Source organism: Gadus morhua, chromosome 4, assembly GCF_902167405.1.
Source record: "Gadus morhua chromosome 4, gadMor3.0, whole genome shotgun sequence".
In the NCBI taxonomy this organism is placed as follows: domain Eukaryota; kingdom Metazoa; phylum Chordata; class Actinopteri; order Gadiformes; family Gadidae; genus Gadus; species Gadus morhua.
Window position 1 is genome coordinate 3911532 of NC_044051.1, and position 13543 is coordinate 3925074.

General features: G+C 41.9%; 1 protein-coding gene across 1 annotated transcript; it reads right to left on the bottom strand.

Annotated features, from left to right (window-relative positions):
• Nucleotides 1-4400: 4400 nt before the first annotated feature.
• LOC115542682 (zinc finger protein RFP-like) lies at nt 4401-6652 on the bottom strand. The gene is made up of 2 exons (XM_030355052.1): nt 6542-6652; nt 4401-6437 (listed from the first exon to the last, which is right to left on the bottom strand). Exon 2 carries the CDS (start codon nt 6433-6435, stop codon nt 4810-4812), a length of 1626 nt encoding a protein of 541 aa, XP_030210912.1. The 5' UTR covers nt 6436-6437; nt 6542-6652; the 3' UTR covers nt 4401-4809.
• Nucleotides 6653-13543: the final 6891 nt, after the last annotated feature.

Sequence of the window (13543 nt, forward strand, 5' to 3'; positions counted from 1 at the left end):
CCTAAATAGATTAAATTAAATGGTACATTGTTCATGAATTTTAAGCTATACAAGATTTTGATTTAGTTACTGCATCAAGGAAACGTAATTTGTCCGGCTGCCTTCAACTGTTGAACTGGTTTGGATGACGACCAGCCTACACAACGTAACGATATTAATAAACGTGAAGCAAGGACACTATTTTAAGGTAAGGTTGCTCAACCAACTATAACCACACTCTTTCGTTGGCCTATCAATACAGTGAGTGCCTCCATAAAAACATCGGATTTGGCAGCACATCTTCGAGCATGGAACATTTACAGGACGAATATAGTCCATAATGTAAACGTTTAGCAATACTTAAAGCATATACAACCCTAAATAAAACGTTTAATTAAAAAAACTCTTAACACAGAAACGTCCTTCAATGATCTATTCCATTGTATATTTTCTATGTTGACGTGTGATAGGCCAACGCAACTTTGAAGGTGTGATATTGTGCTACCAGGTGTGTGTGTGTGTGTGTGTGTGTGTGTGTGTGTGTGTGTGTGTGTGTGTGTGTGTGTGTGTGTGTGTGTGTGTGTGTGTGTGTGTGTGTGTGTGTGTGTGTGTGTGTGTGTGTGTGTGTGTGTGTGTGTGTGTGTGTGTGTAGAGCCATTACAAGCCGTTTAAAAGGATAGATAAGCAACATTTGCTACAATCCTCTCCCTGAGCGATGGAGACCGTGACCACCGTTCTCCACCAGTGGGCAGTATCCCCCCAACAGAGCAATGTTGGTTTTACGCGCATTTCAACGTTGTGTGACTATTGTGGCCACCCCGGTCATCGGCGGCTCGGATTCATGAAACAAACGCTAAAGCAGGGTTGCGGTGCAACGGTTTTGTTACGTGCAGCTCACAAAAGAAAGGGGAAATTATACAGTAGGCCTAACATGAGTTTCGGCCACACTTGGGCCAAAAGGGTGAGGGCACTCCGGGTCTTTTTTCCTTTTCCTTTTATTAAAATCAAAGTGTAAAGAACATTGTATTGTTTTTTCGTTCACTATTCAAAATTTAAAACCAATAGAAAAGTTAATAAACGATGATTATTATTTATACAAATGAATCCTCTAAAGATGTTCAAAAATCAGGAGAAAACAGACAAACATTACAGTGTAATCTAACCATTTATAATGAGTTGTATTCAACAACTGGGGTTATATTCTTAAAGAACTTCTCGTTAAAAGACAGCAGGAGACATTAATGTCTGTTTGATTGACAGGTGAGATGATCAGGGGGGCAGAGTTGTTACCTCTGTAATCATAGAGACCTGGGCAGAGGAATGGATATAGAGGCTCACTGAAGGTGCAGCCAGTTGCAGAGTAGATATGAACCCTGGCCTCCACATCATAGAAGGAGACCAGACCCTCATCATAATCAACAAACACCCCCACCTTGTGGAGCTCAGCTCTCAGAGGGAGACGGACAACAGGGTGATCTCTAAAAGACAACCCTTTCTTGTTGAAGTAAAGCGTCCAGTAACCCGTCTCGGGGGTCACTGTGATCTGGCCGATTCTGTTGATGGACTCTCTGACCACTCCTAAATACCATTAGTCTTGTCTTTAACCTGGACCTCAAAGTAAAATCTCCCTGAGGAGAAGCTCTGCCTCGCGAGAACAAGTATATACTGTGTCCATCTTTTAGGGTTGTCTGGGAGTATCTTCACTACACCTCCATCATGTACTTGTTTCCCGTCCTCAGACAGGATGAGATTGGAAGCAGCTATATCAGGATCCAGAGTCACATCTACTTCATACTGCTGGACCCTCTTCAGTTCAGCAGCTTCACGCAGCTTCTTCATCTCCATGTTCAGTGTCTCCTCCAGCTGATCCAGGGATCTCCTCAAGGTCCCTACATATGACCGAGGTCGGACCACCACCGACGTCCAGTCCCTGGTGTGTGGAGGATCCTTCAGGGATCTGAAGGCCTGGAGGAAGTCGAGGTGGTCTTCAGTGTGTGAGAGCTGCTTCACCTCTGAGCTTCTATTGGTCAGATCTTCTATTTCCTGCTCAAGCTCTTTGATGAGGTCATCAGCTTGTTTCTCTGTGGATTTCAGTTTCTCTTGAACAGTTTGGTTGAATTCATCCCGGCACTTTTCAACACAGCCTATCAGAGCAGTGAAGACCTGGCCACCAATGGCTATCCCTATTCCTGCATCTTTGCTGCTCAGTTCCACTGTGTCTTTGATCTCCTCAATCTTTTGTTTTCTCTCCTGGATCATCTGCGGAACTTCAGCCTCTATCTTCCCCAGCTGGGCCGTCTTCACTTCATATTCCTTCTTTAGAGGTACAACAGGATGGGACTTGTGGTCTGTCTCTGTGCAGAACTGACAAACACAAACCTGTTCAGTCTGGCAGAAGAGCTCCAGAAGTCTGTCGTGTTTCTTACACATCCTGTCTTCCAGACGGTCCATAGGCTCGACCAGCCGATGTTTCTGCAGGCGAGCGACTCTCTGATGTGGCTCCAGGTGGGTTTGGCAGTAAGAGGTAAAACACACTAGGCAGGACTTCACGGCCTTCAGCTGGGTCCCAGTACAGACGTCACAGGGAACTTCTGCTTGTTCAACAAAAAGCTGCTCTTTTACTCGTATGGTTGTTCTAAACTGAGCAGCCAACTCTGATAAGAAGGTATTGACCTGTAGATCAGGTCTTGTGTTGAAAAGCTTGTTGCAAACAGGACATTTGTACTGGACTTGTTCATCCCAGAACTTTGTAATACAGGTTCAGCAGAAGTTGTGTCCACATGTGGTGGTAACTGGATTGTTGAACACATCCAGACAGATGGAACATGAAAAGTTCTCTTCAGACCAGCAAGTGTTAGCAGAGGCCATCCCTAGACACAGACGACAAGGTTTATGTATTGAGCAATTATATATTTCTAATTCCATAATGGGAAGAGACGTTTTAACTTTCTCAAAGTTGTGCTGTTTTACTTACCTTGTTGTTACTGTCTGTCAGACTATTTATTCCAAAATGTGTTTTATTTTCTCCTGATCGAGGGAACTGCTTCCACGTCGGATGGCTTTGGTTTCTACGATTGTTAAGTTTCGTTTCCCGAACAAAACGTCATCTTCTCTCCTCCCATAACCCCTGGCTCCGACCCCACGGCCACAGTTCACTGACGTCACAACTTCCAGCATGTGTTCATGCGTTGTGGCCAGGCAGCGGTTGTGTCTGGATGGATGAGGTACATGCGGGGCCTCTGCATGAGGCCTGCTGCAGCGTTCCCTTCTTCTATATCCAGGTTTACTTTGGGGTTTGATTCGGACTTTTCAATGTTTGATTTTTGATTTTCGGCTTTCCCATGCGTCACCAGTAGATGGTGGTGTTGCATTTCCCTAAACGTACAGCAATCTAATAACAGCTTGGTTACACAACAACAACAGACTATAAGAATATGACTTACTTACCCTTTGGTATACTAGAGAATACTGAATTAGTCTATGACTTACTAACCTTTCGTAATACTTAGAGAAGACTAAACTAGACTATGCCTTACTAACCCTTAGTTCTACTTAGAGAAGACTAAACTTGACTGTGACTGTCTAACCTTGCATTATATTAAGAAAAGACTAAACTAGACTATGCCTTACTAAGCCTTACTTATACTAAGAGAAGACTAAACTAGACTGTGACTGTCTAACCTTGCGTTATACTAAGAGAAGACTAAACTATACTATGCCTTACTAAGCCTTAGTTATACTTAGAGAAGACTAAACTAGACTATGACTTACAAACCTTTCGTAATACTTAGAGAAGACTAAACTAGACTATGACCTACTAACCCTTAGTTATACTAAGAGAAGACTAAACTAGACTAGGCCTTACTAAGCCTTAGTTCTACTTGAGGATCATTGGTTTACTGGGACTGCTGTTGGCCATGCCTCGTTGCACCTGTCCTCCACATTTCACACACCTCCACCCAAAGCTCAATTCCACCCTAATGCTGTTGAAATGCAAGACGCAGTGTGGTGACAACAACTGTGTGAACACGGTTTTGAAGGAACCACCTTGAAGGAACCTTTCATTATGTCTTGTGTTCATTTAGTGGGGTTGGGTTCGTGTTGGGTCTCTATCTCCTTCTCGCGCGCGTGCGAGCGTGTGTGTGTGTGTGTGTGTGTGTCTGTGTGTGTGTGTGTGTGTGTGTGTGTGTGTGTGTGTGTGTGTGTGTGTGTGTGTGTGTGTGTGTGTGGCAACAAAGGCTCTTCAACCATATAAAACACACACACACACACACACACACACACACACACACACACACACACACACGCAGAAACACATTTATTTTTTTTCACTTGTAACAGTATGTATACTGAATACTATTGACTGGAATGTATCTATTCCACTTAAATGATCTATTACAATGATAATGTAGGCCTACACATTCATTTTGTACCTTTTCCTTTTATTAAAATCAAATTGTAAAGAACATTGTATTGTTTTTTCATTCACTATTCAGAATTTAAAACCAATAGAAAAGTTAATAAACGACAATTATTATTGATACAAATGAATCCTCTAAAGATGTTCTACATAACAGCAAATGTTAACAATTGTATAGCCTTCAATTTATAAAATAATCAGGAGACAACAGACAAATAATATAGTGTAATCTAACCATTTATAATGAGTTGTATTCAACAACTGGGGTTATATTCTTAAAGAACTTCTCGTTAAAAGACAGCAGGAGACATTAATGCAGATCTCTCGGATCTCACATAGTAGAGATTATCCTTCATGGAACAACATTAGTTGTTTAGGTCGTTTGATTATTTTATTATCAAACTAAGGCCCTAGTCTGTTTGATTGACAGGTGAGAGGATCAGGGGGGCAGAGTTTGTACCACCATTATGTAAACCTGGGCAGAGGAATGGATAGAGAGGCTCACTGAAGGTGCAGCCAGTAGCAGAGTAGATATGAACCCTGGCCTCCACATCATAGAAGGAGACCAGACCCTCATCATAGTCAACAAACACCCCCACCTTCTGGAGCTCAGCTCTCAGAGGGAGACGGACAGAAGGGCTATCACTAAATAACAACCCATTCTTGTCACAGTGAAGCGTCCAGGAACCCATCTCAGGGGTCACTTTGGTCTCGCCGATTCTTTCGATGGACTCTCTGGCCACTCCTAAATACCATCCAGTCTTGTCTTTAACCTGGACCTCAAAGTAAAATCTCCCTGAGGAGAAGCTCTGCCTCGTGAGAACATGTATATACCGTGTAAATCTTTTAGGGTTCTCTGGGAGTCTCTTCACTACACCTCCATCATGTACTTGTTTCCCGTCCTCAGACAGTATGAGATTGGAAGCAGCTGTATCAGGATCCAGAGTCACATCTACTTCATACTGCTGGACCCTCATCAGTTCAGTAGCTTCACGCAGCTTCTTCATCTCCATGTTCAGTGTCTCCTCCAGCTGATCCAGGGATCTCCTCAAGGTCCCTACGTATGACCGAGGTCGGACCACCACCGACGTCCAGTCCCTGGTGTGTGGAGGATCCTTCAGGGATCTGAAGGCCTGGAGGAAGTGGAGGTGGTCTTCAGTGTGTGAGAGCTGCTTCACCTCTGAGCTTCTATTGGTCAGATCTTCTATTTCCTGCTCCAGCTCTTTGATGAAGTCATCAGCTTGTTTCTCTGTGGATTTCAGTTTCTCTTGAACAGTTTGGTTGAATTCATCCCGGCACTTTTCAACACAGCCTATCAGAGCAGTGAAGACCTGGCCACCAATGGCTATCTCTCTGTCTGCATCTTTGCTGCTCAGATCCACTGTGTCTGTGATCTCCTTAATCTTTTGTTTTCTCTCCTGGATCATCTGCAAAACTTCCGCCTCTATCTTCCCCAGCTGGGCCTTCCTCACTTCATACTCCTCCTTTAGAGGTACAACAGGATGGGACCTGTGGTCCCCCTCTGTGCAGAACTGACACACACATACCTGTTCAGTCTGGCAGAAGAGCTCCAGAAGTATGTTGTGTTTCTTACACATCCTGTCTTCTAGACGGTCCATAGGCTCGACCAGCCGATGTTTCTGCAGGCGAGCGACTCTCTGATGTGGCTCCAGGTGGGTTTGGCAGAAAGACATGAAACACTCTAGGCAGGACTTCACGGCCTTCAGCTGGGTCCCAGTACAGAAGTCACAGGGAACTTCTGCTTGATCAACAAAAAGCTGCTCTTTTACTCGTACGGTTGTTCTAAACTGAGCAGCCAACTCTGATAAGAAGGTATTGACCTGTAGATCAGGTCTTGTGTTGAAGAGCCTGTTGCAAACGGGACATTTGTACTGGACTTGTTCATCCCAGAACTTTGTAATACAGGTTCTGCAGAAGTTGTGTCCACATGTGGTGGTAACTGGATTGTTGAACACATCCAGACAGATGGGACATGAAAAGTTCTCTTCAGACCAGCAAGTGTTAGCAGAGGCCATCCCTAGACACAGACGACAAGGTTTATGTATTGAACAATTATATATTTCTAATTCCATAATGGGAAGAGGAGTTTTAACTTTCTCAAAGTTGTGCTGTTTTACTTACCTTGTTGTTACTGTCAGTCAGACTATTTATTCCAAAATGTGTTTTATTTTTCTCCTGATCGAGAGACCTGCTTCCACGTCGGATGGCTTTGGTTTCTATTTTAGGCTTCGCTTCCATGACCAAATTTCCTCTGCTCTCCTCCCCTAACCCCTGGGTCCTCCCATAACCCCTGGCTCCTCCCATAACCCCTGGCTCCTCCCATAACTCCTGGCTCCGCCCCCACGGACACAGTTTACTACTTCACTGACGTTCAAACCTCCAGACTCTTTGGGCGCATTCATAAACCGTGTAGGCTACTTCAATGCATTGAAGTGTTCTCTTGTTTTCGCCATTCAAATATGTTCAACCATTAAAAGACTGGACACAGAGAACCCGGGAAAACAAGAAATGTTCGTGATATGTGACCAACTGATTAAGAGCTGTACAAATACATTTGACTTGATTTTGACTTTGGCTGGTATTTTCTCCACAGTCTGTATAAAAACAACCCTCTCCCTGTGTGCTCGGGTTTTATGTGCTATTATGGTTGTTATTCATTATTGTTTGTGTATCACTGGTAGTGATATAAGGCTCCAAGACTCCAAGACTCTAACCTCGGAAAGTTGCCAAGTCATGTGACTCGGGGTAGGGCAGACGAACCACACCAACAATGTGGCAGATGATTCCACTGAATTAAAAGAAGGTTTACCCTATCTCTGAGAGTTACACAACCTTGTGTAGACAACGTTGTTTAACCTTGTCTCTGAGCTACAAACCTTGTTTCTGAGCTATACAACCTCATCTCTGAGGTACACAACCTCGTCTCTGAGGTACACAACCTTGTCTCGGAGGTACACATCCTCGTCTCTGAGAGGTACACAACCTCATCTCTGAGAGGTTCGCAACCTCGTCTCTCAACTACACAACCTTGTTTCTGTGTTACACAACCTTGTCTCTGATCTACACAAACTAATCTCTGAGAGGTACACAACCTCCTCTCTGAGGTAATAATAATAATAATAAATGTAATTTATGTAACGCTTAATATGGTACTCTAAGACGCTTATGGTACACAACCTCGTCTCGGAGGTACACACTGCTAGGTGCTGAGGCCCTCAGAGCACCCGGAGCCCGACTCGGCCCCAAGGTCCTCGTTAACGGGGTTCATGTGTTCATGCGTTCATGCGTTGTGGCCAGGCAGCGGTTGTGGCTGGATGAATGAGGTACATGCGGGGCCTCTGCATGAGGCCTCCTGCAGGGTTCCCTTCTTCTATATCCAGGTTTAATTTGGGATTTGATTGGGACTTTCAATGTTTGATTTTTGATTTTCGGCTTTCCCATGCGTCACCAGTAGATGGCGGTGTTGCATTTCCCTAAACGTACAGCAATCTAATATTATAACAGCTTGGTTACACAACATCAATAGACTATAAGTGTTGGAGCTATGCAGTTCTTAGATTTAATTGTAAAACACTTATTTCGTTTGTTTGCTTAATATAAAATAATATGACTATTTTATGTTTATTTTCTCGTTTGTATTATTAATTAGTTACTTTGAGTTTGTTTATGCTTTTGTTTTGAAATTATTACTAGCCTATATATAGAGGTGGCGGGCATAAGTAAGACAGGCACTGGGAAGGGTCATGTTTTTTTACCAGCTGTAAGAGAGAGACAAAGGAGTGAGGCTGCTGGTTCACACTGTTGCACATTTGTTTCGTTTGCTTGGAAGATCGGAAAATAAACCCGCAGCAATCTAAATTCACGACTGGACAGTGCAGGGGACTCTTTCCCCTGCACTGTGTAAGATTTGTCCCCCCTGGTGCCTCAGTGGCTATTTTGATTACGTTGCTTTGTTTGATTTCTTAATTTTCAAGTTATTGTTTTATTGAGGACAAATCACCACTACAATATGAATATGACTTACTTACCCTTTGGTATACTTAGAGAAGACTAAACTAGAACATGACCTACTAACCTTTTGTAATACTTAGAGAAGACTTAACGAGACTATGACTCACTAACCCTCAATTATACTTAGAGAAGACTAAACTAGACTATGACCTACTAACCTTTAGTTATACTAAGAGAAGACTAAACTAGACTATGACTGTCTAACCCTTAGTTCTACTTAGAGAAGACTAATCTAGACTATGACCTACTAATCCTTAGTTTTACAAAGAGAAGACTAAACTAGACTATGACTTTCTAACCCTTAGTTCTACTAAGAAGACTAAACTACACTATGACTGTCTAACCTTGCGTTATACTAAGAGAGACTAAACTAGACTATGCCTTACTTAAGCCTTAGTTATACTTGAGGATCCTTAGTTTGCTAGAACTGCTGTTGGCCGTGTATCGCTGCACCTGTCCTCCACATTGCACATACCTCCACCCAAAGCTCAACTCCACCTTAATGCTGTTGAAATGCAAGACGCAGTGTGGTGACAACAAGTGTGTGAACACGGTTTTGAAGGAACCACCTTGAAGGACCCTTTCATTGTGTCTTGTGTTCATTTAGTGGGGTTGGGTTCATGTTGGGTCTCTATCTCCTTCTCGCGTGTGTGTGTGTGTGTGTGTGTGTGTGTGTGTGTGTGTGTGTGTGTGTGTGTGTGTGTGTGTGTGTGTGTGTGTGTGTGTGTGTGTGTGTGTGTGTGTGTGTGTGTGTGTGTGTGTGTGTGTGTGGCAACAAAGGCTCTTCAACCATATAAAACACACACACACACACATTTATTTTTTTCACTTGCAACAGTATTTATACTGAATACTATTGACTGGAATGTATCTATTCCACTTAAATGATCTATTAGAATGATAATGTAGGTCTACACATTTTTATTTTTTATTTGACCTTTATTTAACCAGAAAAGTCCCATTGAGATTAAAAACCTCTTTTTCGAGGGAGTCCTGGCCAAGAGGCGTCAACAAATAAAATATGTCACATAACACATAATTTTTTTACCTTTTCCTTTTATTAAAATCAAATTGTAAAGAACATTGTATTGTTTTTTCATTCACTATTCAGAATTTAAAACCAATAGAAAAGTTAATAAACGACAATTATTATTGATACAAATGAATCCTCTAAAGATGTTATACATAACAGCAAATGTTAACAATTGTATAGCCTTCAATTTATAAAATAATCAGGAGACAACAGACAAATAATATAAGGCAAGGCAAGGCAAGGCAACTTTATTTATATAGCACTTTTCATACACAAGGCAGACTCAAAGTGCTTCACATATAAACATTGTCATACAATAAAATAAAATAATAGATAAGTAAAAGAAAAACATATGCAAAGAAATGGTTAATATAGAAAAAGGCATTTTAGTATTAAAATAGAAAATAAAGGCAAAGTTAAAAAAGCTTTTTAGAAAGTGCAATGTATTTAAGATTTTAGCAGAAAGCTATAGCAAACATAAAAGTCTTCAGTCTTGTTTTAAAGGTGCTCAGAGTTGGGGCAAGTCTTAAATCCTCTGGGAGTTTATTCCAGCTATTTGTTGCATAGTGACTAAATCCTGCTTTCCCATGTTTTGTGTTTACTCTGGGGATAATTAACAGATTGGTCTCAGAGGATCTTAGTGGTCTAGAAGGCTGATGTAGTGGAAGCATATCAGTTAAATATTTTGGGCCTAAACCATGTAGGGATTTATAGGTTAGCAACATGATTTTAAAATCAATTCTCTGACCTACAGGAAGCCAATGTAACGATTTCAGAATTGGTGTAATATGATCAAATCTTTTGGTCTTTGTTAGAACTCTAGCAGCAGCATTCTGAACAAGCTGAAGCTTCCTCAGAGTTTGTTTTGGAAGACCTGTGAGGAGACCATTGCAGTAATCAAGCTTACTAGTGATAAAGGCATGTACAAGTTTTTGTAAGTCTTCGGTGGACATGAGCCCTCTAAGTCTTGCTACATTTTTAAGGTGATAATATGCCGATTTTGTAACTGATTTGATGTGACTGTCAAAATGTAAATCTGAATCCATGATAACCCCTAGATTCCTGGCTTTGATTGAGGTTTTCAGGGACAGAGAGTGAAGGTGTTGGGTTACTTTAAGCCTTTCCGTTTTAGGACCAAATACAATTATCTCTGTTTTGTCCTCATTTAGTTGAAGGAAATTTCGGCACATCCATTCCTTCACTTGCTCAATGCAGTGGCACAGCAGATCTATGGGCCGATAGTCATTTGGTGATAGCGATACATAGATTTGCGTGTCATCAGCATAGCAATGATGGTCAATATTGTTATTTTGCATGATTTGCCCTAGTGGGAGCATGTAGATGTTGAATAAAGAGGGTCCTAAGATCGAACCTTGTGGGACTCCACATGTCACGTTGGTTGATTCTGATACAAAGTCGCCAATGGAAACAAAGTAGTTCCTATTTTGAAGGTAGGACCTGAACCAATTTAAGACAGTGCCTGAAAGCCCCACCCAGTTTTCTAACCTTTCCAGAAGTAATGTATGGTCTACAGTGTCGAATGCAGCACTGAGGTCAAGTAGCATTAGTATTGAGGTTTTGCCAGAGTCTGTGTTAAGACGGATGTCATTTACAACTTTAATAAGGGCGGTCTCAGTGCTGTGCAGGGGTCGAAATCCTGATTGGAAGGTGTCATAGCAACCAGTTGATGCCAGGAAGTGATTTAGTTGCTGGAGGACAACTTTCTCAATGATTTTACTTATGAAGGGTAGATTTGATATTGGTCTGTAGTTGTTAATAATAGAGGCATCTAGGCTCCGCTTTTTTAAAAGGGGTTTAATAACTGCAGTTTTCAAAGCTTTTGGGAACTTGCCTGACTGGAGAGAGTTGTTAACTATCTGCAATATGTCTACTGCTAGGCAGTCGAAAACATTCTTAAAGAGGTTGGTAGGTATAGTATCAAGGCAACAGGTGGATGGCTTTAGTTGTGTCACAGTTTCCACAAGATTTTGAGAGTCTATGACATTAAAGCATGCCATCCTTGCCACGTAATTTTTGCCTGAACAGGGTGGTAGTCCAACATTTTTGTTTGACGTGGAGATATTGATGGCGCGTCTGATACCTTCAATTTTATCAATATAAAAAGCTGCAAACTCATTGCATTTCTGCGTGGAATGGAGATCAGGTGGAATTTCTGTTGGGGGGTTGGTCAGTCTGTCAACAGTTGCAAATAGGGTTTTTGCATTATTAGTGTTGGTTTTAATGATATTGGAGAAAAATGTTTCTCTAGCATTTTTTAACTCTAAATTGTAGGCACGGAGGCTCTCTTTATAGATATCATGGTGAATATGAAGTTTTGTTTTACGCCAGATGCGTTCAACCTTCCTGCATTCCTTTTTCTGTGCTGTTACAGAAGCAGCTTTTCTCCAGGGTGCCTTTTGCTTTCCAGAAATCGTTTTAACCTTATAAGGTGCAATGACATCTATGACTTTCAAAATTTTCAAATTAAAGTTTTCTACAAGATCATCAGCAGAACATGGGTTTAGAGGTGGTAGCAAGGAGATGGCCTTTTTAAAAAGTACATTAGAATCTTCATTGATATACCGTTTTTTGACAGTGTTTGATTTTGTCTGTATGTCGGGAATAAAAGATATGTTAAAGAAAACACAAAAGTGGTCAGACAAGGAAGGATCAGTCACAGAGAGATCATAAACATTGAGGCCCTTTGTGATAACCAGGTCTAGAGTGTGCCCCTTGCAATGAGTAGCCTCTTTCACATGTTGAGACAGTTCAAATGTGTCCAAAATGGTAAAAAGTTTTTTTGCACACTTGTCATTCAAATCATCAGTATGAAAATTGAAGTCACCAGTTATAACTAGACAGTCAAATTCTGTGGAGATGCTAGACAATAATTCTGTGAATTCATCGAAAAAATTTGCAGAATATGTGGGTGGCCTGTAAATAATTAATAGGAGAACTCTGGGGGAGCATTTCAATACAGCACTAAGGTATTCGAACGATGGAAAATCACCAAATAACATCTGTTTCCCCTGAAATACATTTTTAAATATAGCAGCAACCCCTCCACCTCTTTTTCCAGATCTACATGCATCAAAAAAGTTATAGTCGGGAGGAGCTGTCTCTATCAGAACGGTTGCACTGTTATTTTGTTCCAGCCATGTTTCAGTTAAAAACATAAAATCCAGTTTGGAAGTGTTAATAAAATCATTAACTAAAAATGATTTGTTATTAAGAGACCTCACATTAAGTAGAGCCATCCTGATGGTGCTGTTGATAGGCTTTAAGGTTGTTTTTGGTTTGGAGGCAATAGATATGAGATTTGTGAGGTTAGCAGTGTGTCTAAGTTTCCCTTTGTTTACTCTCTTAGTGGTTACAGCATGAATGCGAAAGTTGCCCTGCTTTGACGTAGGCAACCTTGGGTTCAGCAGATTATGAGAAACTTCCTTTATACTGTGTCTACGGCTGAACCCTTTTTTGTCTCAGTAATACTCAGGACTACTATCGGGGTGGGGGTGGGGCGCCGTCCTCCTGGGTGTTAGCAGTGTTAGCAGCCTGCGGCCATGACGTGGTGATGCTATCATTGACACAGATGCAAGTTTGATGCCAGCATGTTCCAGTTTCTTAAATTCGGCTGGAAAATCGCAAAGGGAGACATCGGAGCTGGAGTTGTTGTTGTGGCTATGGGAGAGATGAGGCTGGAGGTCATCATCGATGGGGGAATGCAGAGGAGGGGGGTGGCCGTTCCTCGCCAAGCCAGCATCAGCGATGGGGGAGGGCACAGTGTTGATGGCGTCGGGCGGGCTGTTGTCTCTCTTCAAGGTCTGTGGGCTGTCTGCTATCTGTGTGTCAGATAGTGGCAGAGTAGTTGTGTGGGGGAGGCTGTAGTCTCGCTTCTTCTCAACCTGTGCTCTGATTGTGGCCTGTGCGTCAGACCATGGCAAGATTGTGGCCTGTGCGTAAAGCGAGAAGAGTAGATTGTCCCTCAACAGTTTTGAGCCTAACCTGTTTGGGTGTAGGCCATCTGCTCTGAAAAGATATTTGCGCCCCCAGAATAAGTTGAAATTGTCAATAAAGTCCCT